This window comes from Urocampus carinirostris, chromosome 13 (genome assembly GCF_059441175.1).
Source record: "Urocampus carinirostris isolate Australia breed hairy pipefish chromosome 13, RoL_Ucar_1.0, whole genome shotgun sequence".
In the NCBI taxonomy this organism is placed as follows: domain Eukaryota; kingdom Metazoa; phylum Chordata; class Actinopteri; order Syngnathiformes; family Syngnathidae; genus Urocampus; species Urocampus carinirostris.
In genome coordinates, this window is record NC_142361.1 from 16,835,760 (window position 1) to 16,853,619 (window position 17,860).

The following is a 17,860-nucleotide window of genomic DNA, read 5'->3' on the forward strand; positions in this document are numbered from 1 at the left end:
TGCACAATGTAATTTTTCACCAACACTATATAGCAGGGGTGGCGAACAAGTTTGACACAAAGAGAAAAAAAATTTAATTGTGAAAGTCAATGAACCACACCACGCACTGACCTGCCATGACAGCCGAACACACACAAACACACACAATTAAAAACATTATTTCCCATTACACACTACTCTTCTTACAATACAAGTATTGTTGTTGTGTTGATTTCAAGGAAAGTGTCCACCCTCAATACAGACACAAAAAAACTAAACATGAAAAAAGGCAAAGAGTCACAGTATATAGGAAATATGATGAGACAAAGAGCCGCATTCTTATTGGCCAAGAGCCGCTTGCGGCACTAGAGCCACATGTTCGCCAACCCTGCTATATAGCATACATGTTAACCACTAGGAAAATAGGGGCCACAACTTGTGTTGAAATAGTTTTATCTTTGATGTTGCAATTTAAATATTACCTCAAATATATTATAATGAGGCTAACAGGCTGACAGCTTGTCTGACTCACAGTAGTCGTAAACGACTGCATCATAGGGAGTAAAATCAAGTTGAAAATTTTAATCAAACTTGTGTATATATTAAAATGTCGCCTAACTTTACGCTGTATTTATTGTCCCTTTTATGACTGCTGCTTCCGCTTTGCATGACCAACCAGGCTTCACTTATGCACTGTACACAAGAGCCTTTCATGCCTTGATGCAAGCGTATATCTTTAACCCAGGACAGGAATGCATATTTGTTTCCTAACTTTGTCAATGCAGATATATACGTAATTGGTTATATAAATGAGTGTTGGATTTTTACAGTGAATAAAAACTGTTGTTTTTAATTGTGTCCTGTTTTTGTATGAATCCTGTAAAATTTAAGAGACATTTGGTGCATTATTTGAATTAGGATACTTGGAATGGGCTGCCATTAGAGGTTATGATTGATATATTTGGGGTGCAAATTGAAATAACCTAAACATTTGAAATTGCAATATCATTGCCTGAGAAGAGTTATCCAAATAAATTGTGATTTGATCTAAAGCACATCTGCAGTTACCATTACCAAGGTATGATTGAAAAGTGACTTGTAGTCAGGGGAGACAAATAAGGCCATATATATATATATATATATATATATATATATATATATATATATATATGTATAGATGGTATTCTTTTCTTGCTCTGCCCATCAAATGATGAATAAGATGTAGGTTCATTTTTTTGTATATCGGACTTTGCCCCACCAGACACAAACCTCACCGCACGTAAATGTAATTTATACATATTCGGGAGAAACAATATAAGGTGACATGTATACATACAGGGCAGCACGGGGGCACAGTTCTGAGGTCATGAGATCAAATCTTCCTGTGTGGGGTTTGCATGTTCTCCCCGTGCTTGCCTGGGTTTCCTCCGGGCACTCCGGTTTCCTCCCACATTCCAAAAACATGGATGTCAGGTTAATTGGCCGGTCCAAATTGTCCCTAGGTGTGAATGAGCGAGTGAGTTGTCTGTCTCTGTGTGCCCTGTGACTGGCTGGCAACCAGTTTAGGGTGTCCCCTGCCCACTGCCTGAAGTCAGCTGGGATGGGCTCCAGCATTTATACATTTATATAGTACAGGGACCGGGAACTTATAACTTGCGAGCGTTATATGGCTCTTTTTAGGAGTACATCTTGCTCAGAGATTAAATAAAACGTGCATGTTTTTACTGAATTGATACATGAGAAGTCAAGCATGGCACGTGCAAAGCTGAGAAGACACTGTTTTTTCATATGGTAGGTCCAGTATTTGTTGGCCACAGTCTTGACTACAATTTATGGTCAAGGTGTCACACCAACAGACCCCGTTTTGGTTGGAAACCTCTAAATAATGCTTTATACGGAAGCTCATTAAGCGATCTAGGTTTGTTGTTGAGACACTTTATGATGAGAAGCCACTGAAATGACTGCAACAAAACACCCGAAGCAATTTGATTGGGTGAGCGGTAGGAATGGGCGGAGCTACACACACAGCACGCACATTCCTTCTCGCCCAGTGCCGTCTGCACTGAAGGTAAAAACAGTATGTTAGTATCCTCGTTTGCACTATTATGTTGATTACAAAAAAATGTAATGGCACTTTGTTTTGAAACGATTATTTAGGACAAAAATGACAGTTAAAAGGGAGTCTCAATACTCTTTAGTAACTGCAACAAATTTTAAGTGGTGTATTCATATTGATATGGGACAAAAGCTCCGGCATTATTATTATTTCATATGTTTTATCAAATCAACGTCACACAGTGATATAAAATGTGCTAAAGAATTAGCTTTTGTCTAGAAAGCATGTTTGGCAGTTTTGTTGAATTTTGTCTTAAAACATATGGTGGGCTCTCTTTTTTTAAAAAAAAAGTTAATTTTAATGTTTTTGCTTTTATAGCTCTTTGGGTCAAAAAGGTTTCCGATCCCTGAAAAAGTGGATGGAATAATGGTGAATTGCCCGCTCGTCCCAAAATGGATGAGATTCAGCTTTCACTAAAACAAAAAGTCTGATTTTCATGAACAAGGTATGGCAATTGTTATCTTTCAAATAAAATCACTAATTCGCAGTGTTCAGTATGAGGAAACATGTCCACTGGCACAGCCAGACTGGGAGAAAAAGCATCGCCTGTGAGTTTTCTCTTTGGGTCGGGTTGGCAACAAAGATCCATGAAGTTTCTCATGGCCTCCCCATCTGGCTTGCAAGACACATAGACCAGACGGCGAATATCAGGCTGCCCGCGTAATGCTCGGATCACTCGTTGATGGAGACCAGCACGGGCTGGGTTCACAACAGCCACAATGCCACCGGCCCCAGACGCCAGCTGGGACACCAGTCTGGGGAGAACTGCTTCAGCCTTTCCGGCGATGAACTCGTACTCGCTTAGTTTATTGAGGGTCGCGTTGAATCTGGCGTCTTCCACTGCCTTCTCTACGAGCTCCACTCCAATGAGCTGCTTTACACTAGGGGAGCAGGTGATACCCATGGCCCCTGTACCGCAGCACACGTCAAGGAGAATGCGTGATCCATCCTCAGAATTAGGGACGCAAAAATCTCGCACTGTACTGTAAAGCACCTGAGCAGCCCTCTGGTTGACTTGGAAGAATGCATCCGGAGAAATGCGGAAGTTAAATCCCAGAATCTGGCAATGATATGAAATGGTGAAGTACAGATGGGTTGGTTCTCTGAGTTGTATTTATTTATTTATTTATTTTTAACTGAGACGTAAAAGTGTCCAAACCAGTGAAGAAGAACAAACCATTACCAGCATGTTGGAATTTACTTTTGTCATTTTGTTGATGAGAATGCACCTTCTATCACTTAAAAAACATTGTATAATTGGCTGCTTTTCTGAAATGTTCAACTTGCATCGATGTACTTGTGGCCAACTTATTAAGGTTTTAAAGAACGTAGTGAGCCAAATTCATATTCTATGTTGCTGTATCATTTTTGGATTCTAACAGCGGATTCTGCATTTTTGTAACTGTGTGTCACCTGGAGAAATTCTGCATATTCTACCATAGTAGTTAGCAAAATACCAGTACATGCTAATAATCAATAATAATTGAACATTTTATTTTTTATTCTTTTCAATTTACAATGAGAGGCAGCCATGTTTATAAGGCCTTCTGTAGCAAACACAATTAACATTGCAAATGTAAAAATCTTTTTCTGAAGCCAGGAAAAAAACATAGTGTGGTACCTTAGTCGGTGCTGTCGGCTACAATAGTACACATAACTGTGTAGATTATTCCATAGATGGGTTTTTTTTATTTTGCATATAGCAAGGACCTAAATCCAATTTAATAATCTAGTGCTTTTTACTAAAATTCTGTTCTATTGTAAAATTAAAAAGGTACAGTGTGTAGTATTTAGCACCACCTGATGGTGCAGTAAAAAATAGCAATCATTTAATTCTATACAATTTCAAACTCAACCACAAATTACTACAGATTAAATTTAAGGTGAGAATAAGATAGCATGATCAGTGAACCCTATTGGACTATTGGTACGAAACCTATATGTAGAACTAATTTGCCTGTGTTGACCACTGACTAGGTGATATGGATGCCAGTTTGTTATTTTGACAATTATTGCGCACTTTTAGTTGTTTTCACTTGTTCCAACTGTTTACATTGTTGACACTATGGGCAAATCATGTTGCTGTTCTTTGACCTCCACACTCTTTCCGCTTTTCTAACCTGGGAAATGCAATAAAAAGAAAGAGCTCCTGGGCCTTTTCTCCCAGGCTTCATTTGCAAGTTAAAAATCCATTTTTGTCTTCTCGCCTTATTTGAGTGTCTACTAAACCTTGAACATATCGCCAATGATTAATGTGTAAAGCCCGTTCCCAGAGAGACAGTATGTTTTGAAATGCCAACGAGCGCTGGGGTGTTTTTTTAAGCAGCATGAAAAGATACTCGTCTCGTGAGTTTTAGTCATACAGACAGTGCATAGAACATTGTTACAAACCAGAGTTCCAAAGAACTAGAGTGTCTAACAAGAACGGGTGACAAAGAAGCTTCTCGGGCCCGACCTAGTCCTAATTAAACTATTATTGGACATACCCTTTAAAATGTATTTACTTGTGGTTATTACCTGCTCATAAATGTGTGTCTGACCAAAGAGGAGCTGGTAAGGTGCGACCTCATGCGTTGAGCGAGTCATGAGGCTCTCTTGGAAGTATAATGAGTCCAGTTCACAGGCTGACCCTGCGCCCGTTGCAAAGAACTCGGCCAAGTCTTCCTTGTGGGCTGCCAGCTCCTCCTGAGTGAGATCACGTGGGTGGAAATACACGACAGCCATGGTATGGCCTGCTTGGTTGGTCCTCACAATGATCTCTCGCCAGTTACCCCCTTCATGAAAAAGGAGGCAAGGCTCCAGGGTGGAGCGACGGATGAATTCTTGGTAACATCTGGCCACCTGTTTATGCTTCTCTGGTATGTTGATCAGGTGATCCCCATTGACGCACACAATGTTCCTATGCTTGCCTGTACCCACGTAAAATCCAACCGTTTTCGGATTGCCGTCAAACCCTCTGTTAACGGAGAACGTTGACTTGTTTCTGTAACCATCCCTGGTCGGGGATGGTAGGATAGGCAGAACAGGGAATGTGATCGCATGGCCACCACAAAGCTTCTCTAGTATCTTCAGTTGTTGTTTTTGCTTGACCTCAAGTTGCTCATCATAACTGAGCCTCCACAAGGGGGTGACAACAGATGCGAGCCTGTCTTCCCAGGACAGGTCAGCCCGGGTGGGTTTCTTGCATCTCTTTCTCTCGTGGTACTTTACTGTTGTAAATGTTGCCTGTCGGATTGTGAATGTTGCCTGTCCAACAGAAGTCGTGGCATCTTGAGAAGAAAATGACAGATGAGTCTTCCAGCGAGGACTTGCACAGATTCGTCTAAAATGAATGAATTTCCTCAAGAAAGCCATGTTGTATCCTACTCTCTTAACTTACTAACAATCTAAACGCCATTAAAACGCATACACGCGCGTTAAACAAGTAAAGTATCCCTTGTTTTTCCACAGCAGCTGCGGACAGTTTTTGGGGTGCATTCCTGCTACTTGGGAAGTATGATCTTCAACGACAGGACAGGTAGTGGAAGAACGACAGGGGTCGCTTTCCTATGACGTACCAAGACATTTGATGGAAACGCTTTATCTGACGTCATCACCATGCGCACTGTGTTAAGGCAAGTAAATATTTCCGCCGCGTCGCAATGGATTCAAACAAGGACGAAGCGGAGCGTTGCATCAAATTAGCATTAAATGCAGCCAGCAACAATCAGCTGGACAAAGCCAAGAAGTTTCTAGAGAAAGCCCTGCGTTTGTTTCCGACGGATAAAGCCCAAAGTAAGTCCGATAAAGCGCTTTCTCAAATGGCAGGCTCCGATTACCCAATGCAATGCTAACCGCTAGCACCATATGATAGAGACTGAAGGTTGGAGTGACAGCAGTCGTTTTGTCCATGACAGGTTTACTGGACTCGCTAACGCACAACGGGAAACCTCCAGACCAGAATGGTGGACATCGCGACGAAGAAAGAACTTCCACGAGACAACGTCACCACAGAGTGGACGCAGAAACGTCTGCGCAGGGCCCCGCAGATTCAGCAAAGGCATACACCGCTGAGCAGATGGAGGCGGTCAAAAAGTCCGTAAATAGTTTTTGCTTTGATACATCAGAAATCGTGTGGCATTTTAGTTCAAATTTTACTATTGATTTGGATCTTGTACATACAAATGAGATTCAATAAAGGGGTTACAGTACATGTAACCAGCCCGTTTCCAAGCAAAATATATTAAGATCCACAATTTCATTATTAAGAAACATAGCATAAAATTTTTAATTAAGATCTGTATTTGTGAATGTGTAGAGTAACACTCAAAGGCACGACATAAAAATATAAAATAAAACTCAAAGCCTATCTCCATATGGTGCATTTGAGGGATCAAATGTAGCAAAATTATTTATTGTAGGAGTTTTTCAATTTTCTCCAATTCATTATCAAAGAAGAAAAAAACAACTTCATTTAGAGGAATTTTAGGAATGTTGTTGTACTCTTAATGTATATGAGGTTTTTGCTAAACACTAAGATAAAGTTCACACACACCTTAATTTTAAAATATTTACAGACAAAGAAACAACTTTCCCCCAAAACTTTCAGCAATCAAACCAATAGATCCATCACCATCCTCGACACACACACGAAACTGTAAAATATATTTCTTGCCTATCTATAGAAAAATATGTATTCATATCTTATCCATCAATTTATGTTGAATTGTTGTTCTGCTAAATGTCATTGACTGTTTATCGATGCACAACTGTTCTGGTGTACTTACAACTTTGGCCGCTCTTCAAGTAAATATTTTTTTCCCATTTATCCTAAATTCACTTGTTTTATCTTAATATTCTCTTTATTCACATGTTAACATGTTGTGCCATGTTTTATCCTGTAAACAATGTTTCTTGTGATTTTATCAATGACAATTTCAATTCTAATCACGTTTTCTAAGTGACACGTCTGACAAAAATGGCAGTAAAAATGGGTTTAGTGCTGGGGTCTGTATGAATATACCCTTTCTCCAAAATCTGATCACCATGTTTGGTTAATCCTTGCAGGATTAAGGGCTGTAAAGATTACTATCAAATCCTGGGTGTGGAAAAAACGGCCTCAGAAGAAGACCTCAAAAAAGCCTATAGGAAGCTGGCTTTGAAGTTCCATCCTGATAAAAACCACGCGCCTGGCGCTACTGATGCGTTTAAAGGTACATGTATGGCAATTGAGATCAATGCTATATGGCATGCACTTGTTAAAATCTGTATTAATACTTACCTGTCTCTATCTCAGCTATTGGTAATGCCTATGCGGTGCTGAGCAATGTTGAAAAGCGGCGGCAATACGATCAGTACGGGGAGGAGAGGTCACACCCAAGTAGACAGCGGCACCACCGTGACTTTGAAGCTGATATATCACCTGAAGACCTCTTCAACATGTTCTTTGGTGGAGGCTTCCCAACTAGTCAGTAGAAGTCACTCAAACTACAACCCCTAGCAAAAAGTACGGAATCACCAGTCTTGGGTGAGACCTCACTTAGACATTTTATTCTGTAGAACGAACTAAGATAAAAACCATGAAAAATATAAAGTTTTTCAAAAGTGATACTCCTTACCATTCAGAAACACTAAAGGAAATGAATAAAAACTTGATGGTGGTCAGTAAATGCTACTTTTATAGACCAAGCATGCACTGCCATCTGGAAAACTGAGTTCATCATCCCTAAACTTTTTTTCAAATTAAAAAATAAGAAAGCAGCCCCATATCATTAAGGACTGTGGGAATCTTTGTAAATCTCACTGGAATCGCACCAAACAAATGTTCCAGCATCATCACTTTGTCCAATGCAGATTCGTAACTCATCACTGGAGATAGCCTTCATCCACAGTCCATGATAGCCTTTCCTTAGCCCATTGCAGTCTTGTTCTTTTTTGTTTAAGCGTCAACAATGGTTTCCTTTGAGCTTTCCATATGGAAATCCCATGTTCTTTAAGCAATTTTGCACAGTTCTATCACATACAACTTCACTTACCAATTCCTCTTCATTTGTCTTGTTGTGCATTTTCTGTTAAAAACGTATTGTCTTTAGTTGTTTGTGTTGACGCCTTCATGTCTTTCTTGGCCTACCAATATGCTTGACTTTAACTATCTTCCCATGTTGTTTGTACTTGGTCCAAATCTCCGATACAGCTGACTGTTAACAGCCCAGATCTTTAGCAACCATATTAGTAGTTACCTTCTTCAAGAAGTTTGACGATCCTGTCTTTGGTCTCAAGAGACATCTGTCTTGTTGGAACCATGATTCTTGTCAACCCACTTAGTCCAGGAGCCCTCTGAGGTGTGATAACTGCACTGTTTTTAACTGCTGACTAACAAACAGACTTAATCTAAGCCAGGTGTCCAAACAAGGAAAGGAGATCAACTGGGTATGTCCTTATTTTCTACTTACAATGCACTGATTCCATATTTTTTCCTCAGAATGGAGTGATTCTATATTTATTTCCTTGCACTTGCTCTATAAAAGTAACATTTACAAACATTACAATGTTTTTTCAAATTTATTTTAGTGTTTCTGAATGCCAATATGTTGCACTTTGAAATGACCCGATGATAGTTTCATGTTTGTGATCTGCGTTTTTTGTCTTAGTGAGGGCTTGCCCAAGACTGGCGATTCCATACTTTTTGCTAGGGGTTGAACAGGCACAAATTACGAGTGCCCCCTGTGTAATGTTTTTTTTTTTTACTTGCTTGTTACGACTAGGTAATGTACATGTTTATAGAAACGGAAGAATGCACTTTGCACACCACAATCGGCAAGAAAGAAGAGAGCAACAAAGAGAGGTAAGGCTTTATTATGACTCAAAAATGTATTCAATTATAAATGTTCAACTGATGTACTTGATGGATGCTTTGCAATTTACAAAAAAAGTGATGATCCAAGACATACCGGAAAACCCTCAGTCACCAAAATTAAATTGTAGATAAAACCCCTAATGAGCTAGGCGGTATCAATATCCGAGCTTTCAACAAACCTATTCCTGATTTTTTAAATTACTTTCTCAAAAGAGGAGCAATTACGGCACCCTAATAATTGATGTTATGAATTGAACATAGAACCACTTCCTCGTCATAAATGAGCAAGTTTTCCGAGGGGGCAATCAGTGATATGCGCCAAAAACACGATTGCTGTTTTTACTTGTTTTTTTTTTTTTTTTTTTTTTTTTTTTTCAATGTAAAGATCAAAATATACTGTTCCCCCGTCTCAATGATGGTGCCAAGTGTGAAATTTCTTACCAAATTATTTTAATCCAGAAACAAAATGTTTACATGATTTAAATGCATGAAATGGCACGGCTCTAAATGTAAACACCATTTGAGAGAGAATATTAAGAGAATGTTTGTATCTGCAGTGTTTGTGCTTGTGCTTGAAATCTTTGAAAATACTTGTGTTTTAATGTTATTTTTTTCCAAGGATTGAAAAGTGTTTAAAATTTGTGCTAATTACTGCTTGAAATCATTGCCATGTATCTCATGTCCGCTTAAAAAATATGCTGACACTCCTCTCTGGTGGCTGCGTTTTGCCATTGCATTTCTTACCGTGATAAAAGGCAGCTACCATTAGTTTGTATGGCACTGTCTTATGAAGCGACATTTCTCCCTACGGCTTGCCCCCCCAGAGGACAGGTGCTTGCTACACATAAACAGGGCACTAAAATGTGATATTGTCAAGGCTTACTATCAATTGTGGATACACAGGGCACACCGAGACAGACAACTCATTCGCTCATTTCACACCTAGGGACAATTTGGACCAGCCAAATAATCAGACATGAATGTTTTTGGAATGTGGAATGAAACCGGAGTGCCCGAAGGAAACCCACGCAAGCACGGGGAGAACATGCAAACTCCACACAGGAAAGTTCGAGCTTATGACTTAAGAACTGTGCCGCACACACGCTAACCACTGCTCCCCTGTGCTGCTGTATGTTCTGTATTACTGTCATTTTTATGCTACACCAATTATATGGGGAGGTATTTGTTTCAAAAATATTTACATATTATTCTGATTCACAACTATAATTGCATACGTACATCATGGATATATTTGTGGTTTTGCAAAATACACGATTCATACCAGATTTCTACTTTTAACTGTACTGGAGAAAATTAAACATGGCTTTGAAAGTGCTTGAATTTTGCCATACAAAAGGTGGACAAACCCTGGCTTGTCAAATGGATTTCATGCAGATTAAAATTATCACATAATTTTCATTAAAATGCAAGAAATGGCACGGCTGTAAACTTAAACACTGTTGAGGGGAATAATGCAAAATTTGTTTTATCTGAAATTTACAAATCCCATAAGTAATATTAAAAAGATGAAGATGCATCTCAGTATACCTCTTTATAACCACAGTATATCAAAACATAGTACATGCTTGGTAGTCCAATTAATTTGTTGTTTCTTTCTAAAAGCAGGGAGGTTTGGCTCTGTTTGTTCAGTTGATGCCCATCCTTATCCTCATCCTTTTATCAACGCTCAGCCAGCTCATGGTCACGCAGCCTCCATACAGCCTTAGCTACCGCCCGTAAGTGAATCACCTCCGACCTGTCTGGCCTTCATTTTAACACGACTCAAAAAGTAAGCGCATTGTTTTATCCGTCCCGCCAGCTCGGCAGGTTACATTCACAAAAGGCATACATCCTACCTGAAGGTGCCTTTCTTCGTGGGCGAAAGCTTTAGCACGGAATACAGTGGCGCCAACCTAAAAAGTGTGGAGAGAACAGTGGAAGATGACTACATTACCAACCTCAGAAACAACTGCAGGAAGGAGAGCCAGCAGAGTGGGTACACTGCAAAACTGGCTGACGACTGTTTTGTAGCTCATACTCTATTTGCCCTTTTAGGGGAAGGCCTTATGTACCGCGCTCGTTATTTTGGTGACTCTGAGATGTACCAGAAAGCACAGAGGATGGCGACTCCCAGTTGCAACCGGTTATCCGAAATAAAGGTCATGTTGGACGGTTAGAAGCTGTTTGAACAATAACAGGTAGTACGTTTGTGTTTTTTTGTTTTACTACCCATTTCTATATTACTGTGATTCTAAATTTACTATTACATTTTCGCAATCTTTTACTGATGAGCTTGTTGTTAAATTTTATCTCCAAAATTCGTTTTTGTTAGTCCATTATCTGTGTAGTACATCAACTGTGTGTTAATCAGTTATTTATTTAAAGATGAATCACTTAGAAATCTGGGTAATATCAAATGTGTGATTGCTTTCATATAAAACATTTTTTTTTTACTCCAAAATTAGTTTTTGGAGGGATGGTAGTGTTTTCTCTTCTTCCTGGGAAAATGGAGATAGGATTTTTCATATGAGCTTCGACTGCTACGATATTCAAAACCAGTTTACACACCATAACATGGGATCACTTACTCCTTACTACTACGTTTATCCTGGCTTTGGCACAATGTTATTTTTCAAGTTTCACAGATGTGGATTGTCTCTCTTCAAACTCAATGAGACTTATTCTAATGTGGTGCAGGAAATTTCCCATTTGTTTTCCTTTTTATACACTAATTATCTGCTCATGAGTTAGTAAAGGAAAATATATTTTATAATGTTTGCATTGTTTAAAATAAATCAACCAAAGTTAAAATCTTGTACGTAATTTTGCAGATTTTAATTATTTTCTTATTTAACCATACTCATTTATGTAACTTCACTGTTTTAGAGAAAAAAATCAAAATCATATAAAAACAGAAACATAAGAACGTAGTAAACATTTCTTTTTGTTCTGCTCCTAGATCATTTTTTTAATCATTCTCTGTGTTATTTTTGGGATTCATTTGATGAAAAAGTGTGCCTCGGCTCAAACGTTGGGAATCACTCTAACTAGCAATAATTTGCAACACTGAATTAGGCACACCCGGTTTGCAATTTCACATATTTTTAAATCTATTCAAATCATTTGCTGCTCTATACTCTCAGAAGAAATAACAAAATGAAAAAAATCAAGAATTGAAGGTCTCCCTTAACTAAAATTCAATAAAAGATTGAGAACAATGAGACCGACTTAATTTAAGACTGCGTTTAAAACAAAAAGGAAAAGCAGTATCAAAATAACAAACCTATTGTGGCCGACACAAATAGAAGCTGCAGACAAAACGCGTCTGACAGTCTACGTCAGGGGTCGGGAACCTTATTTGACCGAAAAAGACAAAAAAGGAAAAATATTGCCTTTTGTTTTTCTTGAGAGAGCCGCACCATATATTTTAAGACAAAATTCAATGAAACCGCCAAACCTGCTCTCCAGACAAAAGCTAATCCTTCAGCATATCTTAGTTCACTGTTTGATATTTGATGATTAGATAAAAATATAATAATGGCAGAGCCTGTGTCCCATATCAATATACATGTACCACTTAAAATGTCTCCCTCGTGCAGTTAATTCATAGTGTTGAGGCTCATTTTGACTGTCATTTTTGTCCTGAATAATGGTTTAAAAACCAGGTGCGAGCAGAGTTCTTTTGAAAAAATGTCACAAAATACTGCAAACAAGGATGCCAACATGTTTATTTACCTCTGGTGCAGAAGGCGCTGGGCCCTGTGTATAAATTCACCCATTCCTATCGCTCACCCAAAGTTTGCTTTGGGTTAAAGATGGTTTTGTGGCTTTTCATCATAAAGTGTCTCAACAATTAACATAAATTGTTAAATGATCTTCCATGTTGACACCTTGCACACACGACCCTAACCGCATGACTACACCTGTAAACAGTGGACAACCACAACAAACCCAGCTATATTAATAATCACCAGTGGCAATGACTAGTCAAACGAATATTGTGCAGCTATGAGGTGGCTCACCTGTTGGAAAGCACTAGGGGGCGCTTTTTGGAGGAACTGTTTGACTACAGATTAACATCGGCGTCTTCTGTCTTCATCAAATGTAACAAAACTAAATCGGGCTTAGAAGCTTGCCCATCGCACAGGAATTACCGTATTTTCCGCACTATAAGGCGCACCGGGTTATAGGGCGCACCCCGAAAAAATAGTTTTTGGTCCTATTTTTGACATACATAAGACGCACCGGATTATAAGGCGCTACAATGGGAATGTCGACAAAACAGTCAGATAGTTCAGTCAAACTTATTACCCCCTTAACATTCCGAAAGCTTGCAAAGATGCAAATACGTGTCGAGAACACGTGCGGATGCGGTGTCCGTACGATGTCCCTCAAATGCATCGTTCCATCATTCGGAAGGTTAAAGTCTTGGGATTCAAGAAATGCCAACCATTCCTTAGTTTATATTTTCTTTTTTGCTTGCAACTTTATTGTATATATGACAATAAACACTTGGAATTGAGTTTAATTTAAAAATAGACACTCCATTCCATATCTGCACCGCTTATCACAGAAACATCGAGTTCAGTCTGAAACAAGATACAGGGATAATATATATAGCCAGGGTAGCTCACCGAAGTCGTTGTGTTCATAATAATGTGCAGCCGTGGTCCTCTTATATCCGTGAATTTAGTAAATCCAGGAGAATAAAATATTTACAAATACAAAATAGTAAAAAAATGCTTTCTGTATGCCGTGAGCCACGTGCTATACGCATTCATCTTTTTCGGCCAATTGCAGCTTTGTTTTGCCGTTTAAGCCAATGCCAGCCTGTAAATAATAAAAAGGATCCGCCCCTTGACCTCGGAATAACTTTAGCCAATAGTGATCGATTCAACTGATGATTGACACATTGGTTAGCCAATGAAACGCCGGTAAATAAATCCCAGCATACACCGCGGACTACTTGGCGTTCGGGGGAAAATCTAGTCGGCGACTGTAAGTTAGTTGCAAGACTTTGCGAATTAATATTGATCCTTAAATAGGGCGCACTGTATTATAAGGCGCATGGTCAGCTTTTGAAAAAAATAAAGGCTTTTAGGTGCGCCTTATAGTGCGGAAAATACGGTAATCACCATAGTAAAAAGTGGTGGTTATATTTTTCTGTTGTGGTAATTGGTATTTGTTTCAACTCAACTGCCTATAAGTGTCCGTCATGGCTTTAAACCTGCCAGAGAAGGGCAATGTGACATTACGAGAGAAAGGTTAAATAAAGGATCATTTAGCAATTTACAGCTACAACTGAGTCTGTTGGCGTGACATTTTGACAGTTGTTAAAATTGTGTCTCATATATGAATATAGATATAGAGATATATAGATAGATAAAGATATATTTATAAATAGAATTACATAGATAGATATACACTGGACCGAACCCCGTGCACATCACTAAAGTCTCGGCTCTGCATGTGTGACAGCCAGAGCCACATTTATTAATACAATACATAATTGCAAAAGTTCTACTATATTTTTGAGCCATATGATTCATGAAAAGAGCCGTAGTTTCCCCAACCCTGTTCAACATTGTCACTCATCTTCATTTTCAATTTTTGTGGTTTTGCACATTTTCAACGCATGTCAAATCCTTTATTGGTCTCTGTTGAGTCAAATTATTGACCAGATATGGTTTTTGTAAGCAGCTGGCAAGTTTAGCCGCCAGAAACTAAGGGCAAGATTGGCAAATGACGCAAAGCTAATGGGCCAAGCTAGGCTCAGCCAACCAAACTAATGCCTGAAAGTTTCGATCGGAAATGTACGTTCGTTTTTAAAAAAATGCATGATTCGTTTAACAAGAAATAGGTAAAATGTGCAACTTGTAAAATTGCACAACTTTGCTGCCTACCAATAGCATGTCACCCAGTTTTTCATATCTTTCGCAAGCCCTGGCACTCTCATTACTGTTTAATAGTCCACCCACCTTGTCCTACTTGGATTTCCACTGCTGTGCTTTAGTCTGTAATAACAGACCAAGTTGGAACATTCGCTCATCTGTGTGACCGTAGAACTTTGGCCAAGGAAATAAAAGTAGCTTCGTCGAGGTCGGGGTTGATCTCACTCAAACTGGCAACAACACTTTTGACCTACATCAAAGTTTAGTACAGCACTGGATGTAGGTTAAGACATATTTCTAAATGAAGACACGTTTTCAGGTCAAATGGTTCTATTTCTATTTAGGTGAAAAGTCCGTCACAAACATTTCACTAAAAGTAAATAGTTAAAAAAAATAATTAATTTCAACAATGGAAAAAAACATAAAAAGATTTAGCTTGAATGAAATGTCAAGGCAATACACTTGGGACACTTATACAGCCAGACTTTCCCATACCAAAACGAGCAGCCAGGGTCTAATTGGTCCCACCAGCGTCTCATTACCTTGTATTATTAAAAATAATAATATTAAATTTATATAAATATGAAGTTAATCAAAATACCTTAAATATATCTAATTTTTTAAAAATCGCAAACGCCATGGTGTGCATGCTTGCACCCTTTTTTAAATTTCTAATTTGAAATTCACATTGGCGATTTTGTCTGATTACTTGCTAATGGGATTTCTCAAAATAGTACAGTATCGGCATTGGAATAAAAGTAATTATTTTTAGTGCAATTAGCTTATTATTGGATATTTTTTTTGCATTAAACTCCTGTCTCGTTTAACATGCCTTGCGGGTGTGACTTAATTGTTGTGCCATTGCCTTTCAAATTTATGATTCAATAGTTTACAGTAGCACATATTCATAGCTCTAGCTTCTTGATTTAGCTTTAAAGATCCACCAGATCGATGCTTTTTAATTTAAGATGTACAACATTTTCTTCTGGTGGGGCGTGCCCCAACCTCTCCCTGTCCCTCCTAGGCTGTCCTTCCACAGGGTCTCACAAAATTCTATGACAAACACTGTACAGCCACATAAATTCACTTTTCTTTTAGGTTCTTCTGGTACTTGAATAAATTTTGAGGAGCCCTTCGAGCATCAGCCCCAAATTGGTGTGCATCGGTGCCGCAAACCCAAGATAATCAAAACTGGCCTTATGCACCGTGGGAAGCCGACCTTACACGGTAACCACTGCAGCTTCCTGGACACCGACTTCCCAACATCAAGCAAAGGGCAATGGCTGATATTTCTTTCCCTCTCGTGCACTTGGGGTGACGAGAGTCTGTAGGTCGTCGGTTTGGAACAGTGAATGAAGCTGCTAATTTAGATTTTTCCTCTCTTAATCCTGTTTTCATTTTGAGGACCCCTGTCAACCTCCTCATAAGACATGCCTGAGCCTCACTTTTTTTTAGTTCTTTCTAGTGTACATACTGACTAGTTTTTAACAGTGCAGAATTTATCAGAGATGTTTATTAATGTTATTATGTGACTTTGCTTGTAACTTGTTTGATCGAGATCATTGAAAATATTGTCAAAATAGTAGTTATTTATTAAATTAACAAGCAAAGATTTGTCAACGGGTTTCTTTTGAAATAAATTTGTTTTGGAATCATATTTCCTGTTTGTCATATCATACATTTAGAAATGCTTAAAGGGTTGAAAAAGTGAAAAATCTGACTTTATTAAAGTCCTTAAATCCTGTACTCAAGATGATTTTTGAAAGTGAACCCTTGGTATAAAATTGTCTGCAGTTTCATGGTTTTGCTACTTCACAGATTTGCACTCTGCATTCTGATTGGCTAAACACTACACACAATACTTATATTTGTTAAAGCAGGGGTCGGCAACACACAATGTTGAAGAGCTATCCAATCATTTATCCATTATCTGCACCACTTATCCTCAGTAGTGTGCTGGAAGCCCATCCCAGCTATCTTTGGGCAGGGGACACCCTGAACCGGTTGCCAGCCAATCGCAAGGCACACAGATATAGACAACTTTCTCACTCATTCATACCTAGGGACAATTTGGACTGGCAAATTAACCTGACATGCATGTTTTTGGAATGCGTGGAGAAACCGGACTGTCCGTAGAAAACCCACACAAGCATGGGGAGAACATGCAAACTCCACTGGATTTGAACTCATGACCTCAGAATTGTGCCACACACGTGCAAACGACTTATCTGCCGTGCCACCTCAAGTTTAACTTCATTGCAAGTGAATTGGAGTATGTTTCATTGCTTCGATAAAAATGAAAGAAATGCAGTGAGAAATCCAAATGTTGATATTTGTATTTTGAGTTTGGTGCAGGTTTTTTTCTTTTTACCTTTGAGGTCCTTGGCTGATCACACACTCGCTGCTGGTTTCTCTTAATCGGCTATCTGCCTGGCTTGTAATGCTGCCCCTATATAAGGGGCGGAGCTTGGGCTCAACAGCTTTTCTAACACGGGACAGTGTAGAGAGGGGAAAACAAGCCATGGAGCGCAACCCCGGTGTTTAGCATTGTAAATAAGTTATCCAACCAGGAGTTCAAACCTGAGAACCACAAATTCAGGTCACAATACACGATGTTGCTGTGTTCAAGGCGACAACCTGTATCCCGTCTTCTTAAAACGTGATACTAATGACCTTCCACCTGTGAACTTGCACCATCTGACCTTTCCATTATTTTATGGTTACACCCCTTGTTAAAATGTAATATTCAACTCATTTTTACAGCAGTTTGTGTCTGATTGCTCTCCTCCAGAAACCATATTTTAAACATTTTTGGTAAAAGACCAGGGAGCCACTCTGCAGTGCTAAAGGGCTGTAGGTTGCCGACCCCCATTTCAAACAAAAAAAGGTTTTCTTTGGTTTCAGTATTAAAATTTGTTTACAATAATTGTAAAAAAGTTTCTGCTTCACGGGGTTTGGCTATCGCAGGTTGTTTTTGGAACACAAAGGGAAATGGTCTGCATTTATATAGCGCTTTTCAAGTCAATAATAATAATAATT

General features: G+C 38.9%; 2 protein-coding genes across 3 annotated transcripts; one reads left to right on the plus strand and one right to left on the minus strand.

Annotated features, from left to right (window-relative positions):
* Positions 1-1,080: 1,080 nt before the first annotated feature.
* trmt2b (tRNA methyltransferase 2B) lies at positions 1,081-5,671 on the minus strand. Its single transcript, XM_088352031.1, has 2 exons — positions 4,613-5,671; positions 1,081-3,155 (listed from the first exon to the last, which is right to left on the minus strand). Exons 1-2 carry the CDS (start codon positions 5,447-5,449, stop codon positions 2,553-2,555), a joined length of 1,440 nt encoding a protein of 479 aa, XP_088208157.1. The 5' UTR covers positions 5,450-5,671; the 3' UTR covers positions 1,081-2,552.
* Positions 5,672-5,676: 5 nt separating this feature from the next.
* dnajb12a (DnaJ heat shock protein family (Hsp40) member B12a) lies at positions 5,677-16,478 on the plus strand. Of its 2 annotated transcripts, none has more exons than XM_088352033.1 (9): positions 5,677-5,869; positions 5,992-6,169; positions 7,142-7,287; positions 7,371-7,541; positions 8,839-8,918; positions 10,557-10,666; positions 10,750-10,922; positions 10,986-11,128; positions 15,920-16,478. In XM_088352033.1, the coding sequence occupies exons 1-8, from the start codon at positions 5,737-5,739 to the stop codon at positions 11,105-11,107; spliced, it is 1,113 nt and encodes a 370-aa protein (XP_088208159.1). In that variant the 5' UTR covers positions 5,677-5,736; the 3' UTR covers positions 11,108-11,128; positions 15,920-16,478. The 2 variants fall into 2 exon arrangements, with proteins under 2 accessions (XP_088208159.1, XP_088208158.1); XM_088352032.1 differs by having other exon boundaries at positions 5,678-5,869; positions 10,554-10,666.
* Positions 16,479-17,860: the final 1,382 nt, after the last annotated feature.